Source organism: Benincasa hispida, chromosome 5 (assembly GCF_027475165.1).
Source record: "Benincasa hispida cultivar pf3 chromosome 5, pf3_genome.v1.1, whole genome shotgun sequence".
Lineage (NCBI taxonomy): Eukaryota > Viridiplantae > Streptophyta > Magnoliopsida > Cucurbitales > Cucurbitaceae > Benincasa > Benincasa hispida.
This window is the reverse complement of record NC_143482.1, coordinates 1832213-1849177: the sequence shown is the minus strand read 5'-3', so window position 1 is coordinate 1849177 and position 16965 is coordinate 1832213. Positions and strand designations below refer to the sequence as shown.

The 16965-nt window shown below is 31.7% G+C and overlaps 1 protein-coding gene and 2 long non-coding RNA genes across 3 annotated transcripts; 2 read left to right on the top strand and 1 right to left on the bottom strand.

Moving 5' to 3' along the window:
- Positions 1-705: 705 nt before the first annotated feature.
- Positions 706-1632, top strand: LOC120077550 (uncharacterized). Its single transcript, XR_005481777.2, has 3 exons — positions 706-830; positions 904-1009; positions 1108-1632. It is a non-coding gene; the product is annotated as an uncharacterized LOC120077550 (long non-coding RNA).
- Positions 1633-1824: 192 nt separating this feature from the next.
- Positions 1825-2848, top strand: LOC150035833 (uncharacterized). Its single transcript, XR_016529481.1, has 3 exons — positions 1825-2435; positions 2508-2580; positions 2659-2848. It is a non-coding gene; the product is annotated as an uncharacterized LOC150035833 (long non-coding RNA).
- A 7063-nt stretch (positions 2849-9911) lies between these two features.
- LOC120078814 (B-cell receptor-associated protein 31-like protein) lies at positions 9912-15195 on the bottom strand. Its single transcript, XM_039033139.2, has 2 exons — positions 14322-15195; positions 9912-10537 (listed from the first exon to the last, which is right to left on the bottom strand). The coding sequence occupies exons 1-2, from the start codon at positions 14605-14607 to the stop codon at positions 10164-10166; spliced, it is 660 nt and encodes a 219-aa protein (XP_038889067.1). The 5' UTR covers positions 14608-15195; the 3' UTR covers positions 9912-10163.
- Between the last annotated feature and the right edge of the window lie 1770 nt (positions 15196-16965).

Sequence of the window (16965 nt, the reverse complement as noted above, 5' to 3'; positions counted from 1 at the left end):
GGAATTCATAGTTAGCTTAGGATTAAGATCGAGTTACCTAGGTCATCAAGGTAAAATAGTCAGTCTTAAACAGTAAACAACGTTATAGTGTAAGAGTGACTTATTTCTTGGTCATGATCTTATGCAAACTCATTGCATAGGACACCCCTACTCATCATGTCATAACATGTATAAATTAGGATCACATCGTATGTAGCACTTTACAACTCTTTGTAACAACTACAGAGTAGGCCGCATCCAATGGTGTTACCAGAATAAGGTACTCAATCTTATCCATGTACCATAGATCATTTGGACTATTTACTCGAACTTGATCCACTCTTATGGCTCCACATAAAGTTCAAGTACTCATACAATAGTCACGAGTCTTAGTTTATTGGATTTAAACATTCGTACAATTTATGAAATCAATAACAAGTATATTGATTATAGAAGATGTTTATTATTTTACAAACTGCGAGTTTTTAGGACGTAAAACCCAACATATTCATGTCTGCATCTAGGAAGTTTCAGACTTTCAAGAAAACATTGACTCAAAAGTTCATACTTTCATTTAAGGATGAACCCTCGGTCTTGCAATTTCCTCCCCAACAATATTCTCATATAGAACAAGATCAGTGGACATCGTTTTTCAATGAACGATTGAGTGAAGAATTGGATGTAAGTCATTCACAATAAATTAAATGTCAACATTATCATTGTTTTGATAGGTAGCTTCAACTAGATTTATTGTACAGGAAATCAGTCCTCTTCAAAAAGAAAGACGTGCGAAATGTGTATATAATCATCACATTTTTCGGAAGGGTTATGCGAATCTTGCCCAAGAATTAGTAAGTTTTTCGACTTAAAATAAATCTTTTATTCTAATATGTTTATGCTAATTAAATATGTATGTTCATGTAGAACCTCGAATGATCCTTCTTATCAGGCGACTTTATGGAAAGAAGCTAGAAAAGGAAAAAATAATGAATAATTTGATGAAGCTACTCGAGAATATGCCAATCAGATTGTAAGTTTATATTGTGCAAAGTTTAAGATGACATATATATAATTTTTGAAACTTGTGATGATATAGATATTGTGTGAAAATTGTAATATGTTTTACAGGATAAATGGGTTGAAGTCTATGAAGATGAAGATGTTCCGACCAAAGCATTGGGTACAGGGGAACATTGGGGACGTGTTAGAGGAATGGGTGCTTTTGTTTCCTATTCCCAATATTTCAAATTAGTAAAACCAAAGTCCTCAATGAGCCAAGAAATTGAAGGAGGCTCTAGTGAAAAAAATGTTCGACATGGTAAAGTGCCAAGAGAAAGACCTCACGACAGACAATCTCATCGGTCCAAATCATCTGTTGGAAGTGTTGCACTAAGTGCATCTGAAGAAGAAGATACTGAGAAGATACCTAAAGAAGATTTGGAGGTAATTTATTTGTTGTGATTTTTAAATTTTAATCATATTGTATGTGTTTAACCATGCATGACATAAGTTCTTTTAAATTTGTTAAGGGGACACCATGCCACTTGACTATAGGAACTGTAGATAATATTGTTGCATAGCCACAACATTTGATGATGATGTGTCATGCTTAACTGTTAAAGTTCTAATTGACATTGTCATTGGAAAAGATTTGCCTATACCAATTCCTGTGAAGGGTAAAATAGAGTCCTTAAATCAAGCAATGGGCAACTTTGTAAAATGGCCTTGTGAACTGGTAGTTATGGTTGACGAGAAAAAAGTATGTCTCTTTTTCAGTATATGAGTTTGGTTATTTATTATTTTTCCTACTTTGAATTTTTGTTACTTTGATTATGGTAGGACCATTCAACAATTAAGAGCTTCAACTAGTCCTCCAAATATACTGATACCAATGGTACCATCAAACTTTTTAACGGAATGTCATGCATAACATGAACGATGTAGACATAATCCGTATCACTTTGGACGAGCATATATTTGTAAGAGACAAATTTATTTATTTAAGCCGCGATGATCTGATCCAATATTGCACTATGGTTGAAATAGGCTACATGTGTATTTTGACATATATTGCGTAAGTATTACTCATCTAGATTCACTCATGTATACTTTGTTTCATGTTTAAATAATAACTTTTACTTTGTTTAGGTATCTTTGGGATGAATGTGGTCGTGATATTACGAAGAAGTTTTTTTATAATTGATCAAGCAAGAATATTGCCACACATGAAGTGTCAAGATATTCGATCTAGAAATTTAGCCAATCAACTAAAATTGGCTAATTTAGACCAATTAGAATTTTTAATTTGCATTATGCACGTACTAATATTTCAGAATTTTTGCTTATTATAGTTATCATTGGATATTGATTGTAATCAATCTACAAGAAAATTGTGTTTATGTTTTGGACTCTCTTCGAAGTAAGGTTCAAGAGGATTTTCATGGAGTTATAAATATGTAAGTGTAATTGAACTTTCTTAGGTCTTAATTGAAGTATTTATGTTTAACTAGTGTTTTCAAACTATTTAGTGGATTGAAAACATGGCAAACCAAGCACGATCTCCAACACCATGGGTCTTCTCCAAAATGGAAATCTGTAAAGGTAAATTTGCATTCATTTTTTAACAATTTATGTTCATTCGAACATAAGAATAATTATTTTCAACTTCTTTATATGCAGTGCCCTCGTCAATTAGATTCTGTAGGATGCGGGTACTATGTGCAAACGTATATACACGAAATAGTGTATAATCCTACCACTCCCATTACTAGCCTCGTACGTAAATTATTTATTTTTTATATACTAGCTTTAATTTAATAAATGGACGTAAACTTATGTTGAATTTTTTTTTCTCTTTGTAGTTCAATACAAAAAATGCATATACCCAAAGAGAGATTGACGTAATTCAAACCCAATGGGCAAGTTTTGTTGGCCGATTTGTGTAAGGATGTAATTCTTGTTTTTTTGTCTCAATAGAATGTAAATGCTAGCTTAGAATGAATGCAAATTTATCTAACCATTATCTGTTTATTGGAAGATTTATGTATAATATTTTTGTGTTCATGGGGTATTTAGTGTTAAGTATTCATGGAATTAGTACTAATTGATATTTGTGAATAAGAGAAATGATGACTTGGTGTAAGTATTCTATGAAAGTCTGTTATTGTTATGCAGATGTTGGTGATTAGTGTGTTTATTTCATATTTTGATGAGTATATGTAATGGATTGGAAATATTGATTTTTGTTTGTAGATAAATTCATAGGTAGAAGACAAATATTGATGGCTTGCCATGCAAATTTTTTTATACTTTTTAATAAAAAACAATGACGGATATTTCCTAACCCAACACGAGACATATAATGTCATTTTTAACTTCTTGACCGACAAAATGGATTCGGCAACGGAATTTAAAAAACGAACAATAATTGATCAAACGGACAAATTCTTGGCTTCAATATTGGTTTAGAGAGTTTCATTTGATTCTTGGTCTTCAGTTGCAACCGACATTAAAGGACTTTAATGTCGGTTGGAAATCAACATTAAAGTCCTTTAATATCGGTTTAAAGCCCAAAATTCTTCTAGTGTGGTTCTCTTCATTGAATATTCATTTTTAGTTATATGTTTATTTGGTTTGCTTTTATTTATTTTGAAGAGGTTTTATCTCTATATTGTAATATGGTATTATCCTTGTATTAGCAAGTTTGAAGCTTGCTTTTTCTTTTTCTTTTTTTCTGTATTAGCAAGTTTGAAGCAAGTTCAACAGATAATTTTAGAGAGAAAGAGAACATTTTAAAAAAAAATATATATTTTTCTAATTTAAAATAATAATAATCATGAATTAATATGGGGACTTTTTAAACCTATTTTTAAAAACTTAGGGACTAAAAATGTAGATTTTGAAAACATAGGGACCAAATGAGCATATTCTGAAAAACTCAAAGACTATATTATAAAAGTATGTTTTAAGAGTTCGAGGAAAAATATACATATTTTTCAAAACTCGGGTACTAAATTGGTAATTTTCCTAAAAATATAAGGGAAAAGAGGATCACCCTATTGCAACCCCTGCCTTGGTTTAAAATCCTTGGATAGAGAACTGAACCGTTGAGCAAGGCGAAGAACTTAACCGTTTGGGATAGGGATAGGGAGTATAAAGATTTGAGATAACTGTTTGTAATTTTGAGGTTACCTTGTTCGTGTTTAATAAATTTTAAGAACATGTTCTTTATATAAACAAATGAAGTATAAAGATTTGAGAGATTGTAAATGTCAATTATCACTAAGTTATATTGAATGACACTATCGACATTGATAATTAATCATTGCTATGAACGAAGAATTATTTTAAATCTTTCATGTGGTAAATATTGATGTAATCAACGGTAAATAACAATTGTAAATCAACAATAGGAATAATAGATTAAATTAAACTCCTAAATTAATAATGAAACGAAGGTTATGTCAATACCACTAAGCTAAGTTCACTTTGACTAGAATTTCTAGTTTAATACAATTAAAGTTCTAAATTTTCGTAAGTCAATCAATTTAGACCTTTTATTATGATTACCTCTGAAAATCATTCATGCATTAATTTTCAAATGCGTGTAGATTTCTTCACATGTCGATTTTATAATAATTAAGAGTCTAAATTGATTCATTTAGTTATGAAAGTTTAAGGGATAACTGATGCAATTATAAATTTCACGTGAGGTTTTTTCAAATAAAATGTAATAGATGGTGTAAATTGATATACGTACAAAAGCTCATAGTTTAAATTATACAATTACTAGTTTAGAATTTGTATCATTCCTAAAGTTTAGGGGTTTAAATTGATAATTTTTAAAAAGTATTTGTAGTATGATGTTTCTTTTCTTTAATCAAGAAAAACTAAAAAATACTAATAAATAATTTATTAAAAGAACAAAAGAAAATAAGCGAAAAGGAAACATTGGATTCTTTTTTCCAAAAATCATGAAATCCAACCTGGATTCATGCACCCCACGTGGAATCTCAGTTGAAAAATGGTTGAAATTCATCAGTTTCGGTCGAGATATTTTGATCGGAAAGAACTAAGGGTAAGATAAATTATGTAGATACCCTTATTTTTTTTAATATAATAATCAATTGTCTAAATTAGATACAAGTAAAATCAATATTTAAAATATTGAGGTATTAATTTTATAGAAATGTGAACAATAATTTTAATATAATATAAATATCGATTTGGAAGTGTTCTTATATTTTCTTATATTTCGTGAATTTTTCTACAATATAATAGAAATATCGATTCACCCCTCATACCGACATATTGACGTGAAAATATAGATGGAAATATCGACATATTGACGAAAATTTAATGTTATAGATACAACCAAAAGTTAAGTACCTATATGATTCGCAATCCAAATTTTGTTTTATGTTTTTCAGATTCACTAAATTCATCGAATAGTTGTTTGGTAACAACCTGAATTTTGTTTTTAAAAAATTATTTTTGAATTTTGTGATCCAAACAATTTAAATTCTGAAAATAACATTTTTATGTTTTCTTGATATCTAGAATTTGAATTTTAAAATTTAAAATACAAATTTATATTAAATAAATATGAAAATATTAAAAAAAAAAAAAGGAAAAATTATTTCAAATGATAAAATTGTATCTATCAATATCACTGATAGATACTGATAGAAGTCTATTGGTGTCTTAGGGGTGGTCATTCAAACCGCAAAAACCGAACCGTTTCTAAAACCGAACCAAACCAAATCGAAAACTCAGTGAAATCGAAAAATTTGGTTCGGTTCAGTTTCACTTTCGAAAACCGAATTTGAAACCGAACCAAACTGTTTTTAACTATATATATATATATATATATATTTATTTATATATTTTAAAAAAAGAGTAAAACCGAATTTAAAATCGAACCGCTTTTAATTTAAAGAACAAAACCGAATTTAAAACCAAACCGAACCGAATCGCTTTTAATTAAAAAAAGAATATATCATGGATTTTTTAAAAATGTCAAAACCGAATTTAAAATCGAACCAAACCGCATATATGTGGTTCGGTTCGATTCGGTTTGACCACCAAATCGAACCGAACCAAACTGTTTCTGTCCCTACAGTGTCTATTATTGATAGTTCTAAAATTTTGCTATATTTTGTAAATATTTTAATTTATTTTTCTATATTTAAAAACAGCCCTAAAAAGTATAGTGTGTCATGTTATTAAACTCGATTCAATATTTTCTTTTATATTAAAATATGTATTATGTAGTATATTATAAATTAAATTAAGTAAAATTTCAAGTTTGGTCTTATGGTTTGGATAAAGTTATCGATATGATTTTAAAATTTAGAATTTAGTTCCTATGGTTGGATATAACTTCATATATAGTCTCGTGGTTTGTTAAAAGCTCTTAACCAATCATCACCATAGAGATCATTTATTATGAAGTTTTTATCAAATCATAGTGGATAAATTTTAATTATAAACCATAAGATCTAAATTTAAATTTTATAATTTGAGAAATTCTTATAAATAGAAAAATTCTAAAAGTATTTACACTTTATAGTAAAAAGTTTCAAGAGTACTTTGTATTTTTGGAATTTTTTTGTTATAAAATGTAAATATTTTTAGATATTTGTTATAATTAAAAATGTCCCTTTTAATTTTTCCTATAAAATTATATAATATTATCCAACAATAATTACAATTTTTTAACATAAAATATGTTCATAAATAAATTAATGATAATTTATCGACATTTGTTATTTAACGGGTAATTAGGGGTGGTCATTCAAACCGCAAAAATCGAACTATTTCTAAAACCCGAATCGAAAACTCATTGAAATCGAAAAACGTGGTTCGATCCAGTTTGAAGAAATTTTGAAACTGAATTAATTCGGTTTGGTTTGGTTTCACTTTCGAAAATCGAATTTGAAATCGAACCGAGCCATTTTTTAAATAATATATATATTTCTTTATTTATATATTTAAAAAAAGAGTAGAACCGAATTTAAAACCGAACCGCTTTTAATTTAAAGAAGAAAACCAAATTTGAAACCGAGCCGAACCGTTTTTAATTAAAATAGAATATAACATACATTGTTTAAAAATGTCAAAAACGAATTTGAAACCGAATCGAACCGCTCGATTCGGTTCGGTTTCACATTTTAAAAAAATCGGTTCGGTTCGATTTGACCACCAAACCGAACCGTTTCCATCCCTATGGGTAACTACAACTAGTTTACAATTGTTTAAATCAGAATCCAATTTCCAATTTCTGCTACCAAACACATATAATATAAAGTATAACTTTGTTTTCTTTTAATTTCTTGTTATCAAAATTTTATTTTCATACCATGTATCAAACATGTATTTAGGGTTTAAATTGATACTTAAGGATTTAAATTGGATTTTTTTGGGGGTAAAAAAAATTCTTAAAAAAAACAATAATGAGAATTTTAGTATTTAATTGAAAAGCTTGAAGATTTTAATTAACGAGATGAGAATTAAATTTGGGGGTTGGAAAATTTAAAAGGAAAAAAAAGGTGCACGCCAGAATAATATCCTGATTTAGTTTGGAAAGATAAAGTTAAAAAGAAAGGTATAAAAAGGGGTTTTGATCAAAATCGAAAGGGCTTTCATTACATCTAAAGATTGATCGAGTTTGAGTTTTGAGAATGGCAACAATGGAGGTTTTGGGGATTCCATGCTCTCCGATAATGGATCATTCATTACTACAGAAGATATTACCGATTGGGTTCAGGTTCATGCCCACTGATGAGATTCTTGTTCGACATTACCTTTTCAACAAGATTCATGGATTCCCATATTCTCAAGCCGTTGTTTTCGACTGCGATCTCTACGGCCTTATCGACCCTTGGGATATTTGGACTTCATACCAAGGCGTCGATGGTCAAGATCTTTTTTTCTTCTTGACCTAGAAATGGATCCAACCTGACCCAAAGATCATCAGGAAAAGGGAGTATGCCTCCAGACTCCAAGTCTGGACATATATCTTCACATATAAACCGCAAGATTGGCTTGGCCAATGGCACTTGGAGCGGCGAGAATTCAGCCGCCCTTATTTATCCTACGGGTCGAGATGATCAAATCATTGGCTATTGCAAGCGTTTTAGATACGAAAATCCTCATTTGCTGGAACATCATAGTGAGTGGATCAAGCATGAGTACAGTTTGCATGATAGTTTTGTCAAGCCTAATTGTTCCGATTCGAACTATGTTTTGTGTCGCCTATGGAAAAATGAAAGACCCAAACGAAAAGCATTATTCAATAATAAATGCTCATCTAAACTTCAATCCATGAAAAAGAGAGTCATGGCACCTATGATTAATAATGATGTGGCCGAGAATAATAATAATAATAATAATGGAAAAAGTCCTAAACGAAAAGTAAATAAAAGATGTATTTTTAAGATGTCGGAAAAGCAAAGAGTTATGGCCACTACGACAGTATCCAACCTACCTTGCGACCCTCAGATGACCACCAATCAAGGTATTAGTGACTATAACCCTCGAATGGCAAATGATGAGACTGAACTACGAGTGTTAGATATGACCACTAGTCAAGGTACCATCGATGTGCCTTGCAAGCCTCAGATGACGAATGACGAGAATGAACCGCGGGTGTCAGATACGACCACAAACTTCCGCACCAATGATGTGCTTTACAAGCCTCACATGATGAATGATGAGACTGGAGTTCAGATGTTAGATAAGACAACCAACCAAGGCACCGATGATGTGTTATGGGAGCCTAAGATGAACCAAGGTACCAGTGATATTTTGTCTTACTTGTCTAAGATGACTAATGATGAAATTCAACATTGGAAACCATATTTGACCACCAACCAGAACATAATGATGTGCTTGGCACACCTGAGATGAATCAGAGTACAAATAGTGTGTCTTGGATTCCTGCGTTTACTAATGATGAGATTGAGCTTTGGGTACCAGATATGACGACGAACCAAGAAACTACTAATGTGCCTCACACATCTAAGATGAACGAGGATACCAATGATATTGTGTTGTCTTGTTTGCCTAAATTGACTAATGACGAGATTAAGTTTTGGGTGTCGGAACTGACCACCAAGCAAGGCACTAATGATGCGTTATGGGTGCCCGAGATGAACCAGGATACCTATGATATTTTGTCTTGTTTGCCTAAAATGACTAACAATGAGATGGATTGTTGGGTGTCAGATTTGACCACCAAGCAAGGCACTAGTGATGTGTTGTGGAGACCTGAGATGAAGCGGGGTACCTGTGATATTGTGTCTTGCTTGCCTGAAATGGCTGGCGATGAGATCGAGCTTTGGGTGCCAAACATGACTACCAACCAAGGATTTAATGAGATGTGATTTGCATTCTTGAGATGAACACCGACTAAGATACTAATGGTATGCATTGTGTGCTTGTGATTATCATCAACTAGAGTATTTGTGGCGTGCTTTACGTGCTTGAAGTGACCACTAATAACATGAGAACTATGTCTTGTGAAGCGATAAATATACAAAATTAAGTTCAAATGATGTACAATATTCCATTTTAATTTGTTTGATTTGCAGTAACCGTTATGGTGAAATGTGTATAAGTTTACATTTTTAGAGTAGTTTATAGTTTGCAATAAACAAATATTAGAATGGGATAGATGATGGAAGTGCTAGGGATATGCTAACCTAGTTTAGATGTTTATATGTACCTAATATGTACCTAATCATTCTTTTTGTTGTATATAAGTACCATTCTTTGATTGAATGAAGCCCTTAAAGTTTAATGTTGAGTGATGTATGTTTCGACTAATGTTCAATGGATGTTTCAATTTTGCCTTAATTCCGAAATAATGCAACAAAGAGGCCATCTTTTTCGTTCATTTGTATTACTCATTCTGTTCAAAGTGAAGAAAATGGGAGTAAAAGTTGGCATTTCCATTTAAGAAGGCACCAAAGATGGCAAATTTGAGGTTCCTTAGAATCATGAGAATCAAAAAACTCTTGAACGAAGACATCAATCAATAGAATCTCTTCAATCTCCATTTCGCTTTTTTTCCTTTTTTCTTTCCCAATCTCAATTAAACTCATTTTCAAGAAACAAGGGATGCTAATGCCAGTTGCCCCTTATCTATTCCATTTAAGTGAAAAATTATCCTGCAAAATTCCTCACTTTTTGTATCCTCCTAGTGTTTGATTTTGAAGATTTTGGTTGTCTTCAAGAAGACGATCATATTCGAGAAGTAGATCGGCAGCTTGTTTCTGGAGAGAAGTTACATGGGCATCAGCAGTTTCAATCCTCTTATCTTTTTCTTCACATTCCTGCTTTAGTTTCTTCAAGTTTTCTGTCAAAACTGATATTTCTTCTCGCAGCTCCTTTATTTGCTTTGAACATTTCTCTTCCTTTTGTGCTAGCTCTGTTTTCTCTTTTTGTAGCCTTTGTACTTCCTCTTTTGAAGTTCCAATGTTCACTCTTAATCCAATAAGCTTTTGAAAATAATAGTGCATGCGATCGATTATAAAACCGAGGAATAAGGTAAAACCTGTAACATCCAGACAACATAATGCTTAGTAATTCCTGAGTTAGAACCAATGTGAAACTAAAATTTAACACAAGGAAATGTAGTTATGGCAGATCAGCATTCATCAACTTCTAAGTCCATTCACAAAATCAAAAGTTCAGTTCTTGATTTAAAGGACGTATTTGGGAGTGATTAAAGGCAAGTTTCAAAGTAATTTTAAACATAACAATAATGATTTTCACATTTTCAAAATAAATCTCAAACATACACCAAATACTTCTCATTAAGGGTGCTCAAAAAACCAGGTAGGGTTGGTTGTATGCCAACCCGAATTTATTATTAACTTAAGGCCTCATACCATTGAGATAGTTGTCTTCCCTTATAACCCCATGATCATCTCTTTATTTAACCAATGTGGGATTTTGGTCGCATTCCCAACACATATAGTAAAAAAGTGGTGAAGGTTGTCCTGATTTCATCTTTCATCCACAGGAGGGTCCTAATTGTTAGAGAGTTAGCTACTTGGTCGTTTGAAAATGAGCCTCTCTCTTCCGTAGGATCTTGGAGGTCTTGCTTGGAATTTGTAATTAATTAATGAAAAACAAAGCGTCCATCTCAAAATTGTTTTGAAAACCATTGGGTAGTTGCTCACAAAGAAGTACCCGTTGAGCCTTGAGGGATGATCATTATTAGTTCCCATCGAATTTGTTAATGGGGTTGGTTTACAATAATCGTGTCCCTCCAAATTAATATCTTCCGACTGTTGTTGGCCTTCTAATAGCTCGGTGCAAAAATCACTCTAAAAGAAGGGATTAGGCTCAAGCTGGAAAATGGTAGCAACATCTTGTAATCAAAGACAGTTACAGAATGTCAGAATGATATCATAAAGCCTGGGATCTGGCTGAGCAGAGCTATTTGACAGGGAGGTGGATGAGTGGATTAGATTGTCCTATTATCCTGGAATACATTATCCCTTAATCAAATGAGGATGGCCTAGTTTGGACGAAGGATACTTCAGGTGTTTGTTTTATGTTGTAAATCTGTCACATCTCATCTGAACAAGTCCCATTTTAAATTAAACAAACACCATAGCGTTTCAAGTTTGGAAAGGGAAGGCCACAAAGAAAGTTAAGTTAATTCTATGGCCTCAAGCTAAGCTTGTTTGTCTCCCTCTTCACTGGAAGCTATAGCACCTCCACTCACTCCTTCGGTTTTGGCCTTGACCAATGGTGTAGGCGGTCGGTGGGTTTCATAAAGCCTTCCAAAACCACCAACCTCTACCAACCAAAACTAATAGGTTGGTTTACGGCATCGTTTGTGCCCAAAACCCGTGATGTTGATTGTCCAATGTTCCGATTGATATTCATCCCAAGACCTGTAGGAGCTTAAATAATGATGATGAGCTACAAAGGCAAAAACAACAATTAACCCTTTCTCCTCAAATTAGCCTTAACAGAGAAATAATGCAACAATCAACAATCTTTCCCTTCATTTTCAATTCACTGCTAAATGTTGAACTCTCCTTTATTATAACTCTTTCTTTACCATCACGGGTTTAGAATTAACATTTTTCTGAAAATGTGTTGAAAGAATTTGTGGTCTTTTTAAAAAGGAAGTTCTAGAATTTGTTCTTTATTCTTAAGATTTGTGCTTGGTTTCAATTTCATCCCTAGGTTTCAAGATCTACACTTTTAACCTCAATTTTTCACTAAACGTTTTGTTATAAAAATCGACAATTAAAGAATACAAAAATCGTAAAAAAGAATAGAGAATCGACACATGGATTTACATGGTTTATTAACCGTGTGTTAACTACGTCCACGGACATAGAGGGAACAATTTTATTAGAGAAAAAGTTACACAACATGAATAATAACCCCTCTAGGATTAGAGAGTTTATATAATACACTTTTCTAAACCCTAAGTGAAAAAGGAAAAAAATTAAATAATTAAATATATGTCAGATACTAATTCTAATTAGGCTTTAGTGTCAGCGAAACCTCTGTACTTGGTCATTTGAAGTGTTATATAACAGATTCAAGGCATTCCAACATACTCATTTTTAATCTTTAGTGTTGAGGTCTATTATTAATTTAAAACAACTAAAATAATTATAAATAATTTATAAATATTTATGTTTCACTACATAATTATTTTAAATTAATTAATAGATATTAATACCAAAAACTAAAAGTGAGTATTTAATCTAAAAAATTTGAGATTAAAAGTGTGAATTTTGAAACCTAAGGACCAAAGTCAAATTAAAACAAAATTCAAATCTCAAGGTTAAAATTGTAGCATTTTGGAACCTAAGAACTAATTTGAAATTAAACTCAAAACTTAAGAAATAAAAGTGTAGCATTTTGAAACCTAGGACCAAATGGAAACTAGCCTCAAAATTTAGGGACAAAAAAGGTGTTTTTTTTCCTAAAAGTACATGTATGTATTTCAGAGTGTAAAAAATAACTCAGCCGAATGAGATACATCCTAGGAATGACTTTTAATGGATTTCTAGATCACACGATCCTCTAAATTGGTAAATGGGTTCCCGATGCCAAAGAATGACCTTTTGTAATTTCATTTCATGAATGAAAATTTTCTTATCCTAAAAAAAATAATAATAAATAAATAATGAAATGTTTCAAATATTTGTGAGTGTCTTCGACAGTTTGTGCACACACCTTTACTATTCTTACAGAAATAGCCACTTGATCCTACTACGTGTAACAACAAAGTTGACTGGTAAGATACTAAATCTAAGTGGCCACTATGGTTTGAACTCATTTCCTCAAAGTCCTTTATTATTAGCATGACCCCTTTTTACCATTAAGCCAACTCAATGTAGTTTCATGTTCTTCTCTACTATTATAATGTAGCATTCTCAAGAAAATGGACATGGGTAATTCTCCAGGCAGAAAAGGGCACATAAGCAGACTTCATAAAGATTGGATTTGATTGGATAGACTTACTGTGACATGAGAGCTGAAAGAAATTTATCGTACATGACTAAATCAGATCTCATAGTATAGCAGAATTGTCTATAGAAGACAAATGATTCGTGGGAGGTGTTCAAATTGGGTTTCCATTGTAATCAACAAAACTTTTCATGGATTGCGGTCAAGTTCTTTGGTAAAAAAAAAAAAAACACTTAATACTAAGCTATTCTTGACTCCTTAGTTTCTAATTTTTCGCATAACAGTGAAATGTTTGTTGTTGTTGCCACAACAAACAAACAAACAATCTAGTAGAATTACATTCTTGACAGTTGACATGGTTTGTAGATGTTCTAACCTACAGTCACATCAGAATTCAACAGACAAGAATGAAGCCTTTGTCAAAACTTCAATCTAGGACGGTATCATCGGAAGGAAGAATTATGAAAGAACTGAAATAAGACTCTTGATGCTTAGCAGAAGATAAGAACCCCTTATTAGTAGTAGAATTATTCATACCCAGTCGGCTGTTAGGTTGGACCTCTAACTTTGCCATCTTAAGACATCTCAATGGATGAACAAATGATTATCAGATACAATCACAATAGTTTTCCACTCAGTACACCAATTTGTCCGATGCCTCGACTAAATATGTAGTATCCAATTCTAGTAATGAACATTAGAATAAGCTACATAAAGAAATAGTAATATTTTCTTTTCACTTGACAGAGAAACCAATTATTTATCTTCAAACCAGTAGAACATTGCAGGGCAAGAAATGGAAACTGACTTAAAAGAAGAGAGCAAATACTACAGAACAAAAACATCAAGCAAATCACACAAATCTAAGCAGTCAATGAACTGGAACATACCAATGAGTGAAGCCTCAAGCAATTGTGTCCTCCAAAGAACCTGATCCATGGGTGACATTGTCCCAAGCTTTGCACCTTTGTTCTGGATCTTAACAATGTTCATAAGACTGGACAAGAGAATGACAGACATGGTAGCTGCAATTGTTTTCACAGTTGCTGGACCTTTACCCATTTTCAGCTGATCTAAACTCTTTATAACAAACTCTCTAAGTAACCCAATCTTTACCAGCAAGAGAAACGCCACCACCCCCTCAGCAAAAAGAACCAAGAACAATAACTGAATCATCTTTGCCACTAGCAAATCAAAGATCCACTACTTACTCTATTACTATTAGAAAATCCAAAAAGAAAAAAAAAAAACCCTAAATCCCTCAAAGAGTGTTTGATTTCGATCTTATGAAAAGAAAGTGAAAACAACAACTTCAAAACCCCAGTTTCGTTTCCCCAGCACAAGATGGCAATCTTTTAAAAACCCATTTGCCATTTTTGCTATCTAATTCCACCTGAAGGAGCTTCTTCTTCCCTTCAAGCTCCAAAAACCCAAAAGGGAGGATGAAGTTTTTTTGCACAAAACTCCTAAGACAGAATAAGTAAATTTGTAACAAACTTACACCCAGAAAAGGAGGGAGATGAAAGGGCACAGATCTGCAAAATTAGCCCAAATGAGATGAGGAAAGCTCCTCCTGAGGAAAGCCCATTTCTTACTTTTGTGAAAAAATAAATAATGGGTTTTGGTTTTAGGTCTAGGAATTGAAGTGGGTATTAGCTTTTTCCTGAGAATGAAAAAGAAATGGAGAGATGTAAAGTGTGAAAAAGTGGGGAAAAAGAGGAGGAAAAAGAAAGCAAACAGAGACAATGAACAATTGGGGATTAGACAAAAAGAGAAGAAGCTCGATCAAGGGGTATTAGTTTATTTAAGGAAGAGGCCACTCAACAGTCAAAGAGGCATAAAACGAGGTCATTTCATTACAATAATAATAATGACAACCTCATTGAAGTGTGGAGTAGTTGTCTCATAAGTTCAACCATGAGATTGTTAGGAAAAAATGCAGCTCACTCAAGTGTTGTTATATGATACATTTAAAAAATATATATATCATTTTATTTTTTCTCTGGTGATCGAAAGGAATAAGTGCAACGTAAAAACGTTACTCAATTTATAATACCATAAAAGTATGAAAAAAAAATCATATTAATTTCATTAATTGTTTGTCACGTCGACGTCTAGTTAAGAAATAGAGTGAGAGGTCCACTAATATTGATATGGTGTCTACTAATACTCGTGAAGACAGATTTTTAATGTGAATAAAGGGAGTATGGTAACTCATAGTACTAGAAATTTCCACGTTCAATAATTGTAGAATTAGTCCATTCAACTTTGACTTTTGAAAGAATAATTAGTGTCTTATCCATTAAGTTATACTCAATTTAGTACATACTAGTTAAATTCATCTTATACATTTTTCGCTACGAATATGTTGGTATTTTCAATCATTTTTAAGTAATACCGACACAACAGATAATAAATCGAAACAATACCGTCATTCATACAATAGGGATCTATCCATAGAGTGTAGGCAATCGATTGTAGATTCATAAGGTGTTTTATCCTTTAATTGCTATACTATACTAATGATTGGTAAGTTTTAATATCAAAACTCTTTTTAGTACATTCGTAACTATAGTATTGGTTTGTTAAGATGAGAGTATAGTTGATTGTCGTAAAATTTGCACTATCAATTTTGAGATCAAGCCAAAACGACTATGACTCAACTAATATATGTTATATATGTTAGCAAACAAGAAGTATGTGGCTACAAATTAGAATCTACCACCCTTTATTGTGTATTAAAAAAAACCTCGTGTTGGAGATTAGATATTCTCACACTTTACATATTATAAAAATAAAATAATAATAATAATAAAAAAAATACTTGGTTGATTTTTATTTCAAATGTATAAAATCATGTTAAACCCAACTATTAACTTAAGATGGTAGACGTCGACGAAAATTGGAGATCTCAATCAATTTTAAAAATATTGATAAAATGCTAGGGTCCATACATATTTCTAGAAAATTATAATAACTTAAAATGTTTATAATTTAAATTATGTTATATTGATCATTTTACCCAATATCATGGAAACATGAAATGGACTAAATTAATTTTTAAGTTGACTGTGAACCTAACTAACTCCATTAACCTATGTGGGTCAAATCGATCGACCTAACTCTAAGTCAATGAAGTTTCTGACCATGAACTCTTAATTAAAATATAATTTTATTTTATTTTAGTTTCTATATTTTTAAATATCTTATTTTAATCTTTATATTTTTAATAAATTTTAAAATTGTGGAATGTATTCACAGGCTGAAATTTTTTAATTTCGAGAGTCAAAATTTAAGATTCATTGAAATCAAACTAAATTTAAAATAAATAAATAAACCAAAATTAGACCATAGAAAGTATGAGAACTAAACTTTAATTAAATTTGAAATTATGGGATCGATCATAGAACTAAATTTTAATCAAAATGTCGATACTTCCATCGAAACTTCTACATTTCCATAGGTTCAACATCGACATGAATGGTAAATCAATACTTCCAATCCATCGTAGAAAAATCCATGAAACATGAAAAC

What these genes read in the sequence shown, in the direction of transcription:
- LOC120078814 (XM_039033139.2), bottom strand. Translation starts at nt 14,607, where the DNA reads ATGATTCAGTTATTGTTCTTGGTTCTTTTTGCTGAGGGGGTGGTGGCG. An exon ending in GCTTGAGGCTTCACTCATTG is followed by an intron (nt 10,538 to 14,321) that starts GTATGTTCCAGT and finishes TGGATGTTACAG; the next exon opens with GTTTTACCTTATTCCTCGGT.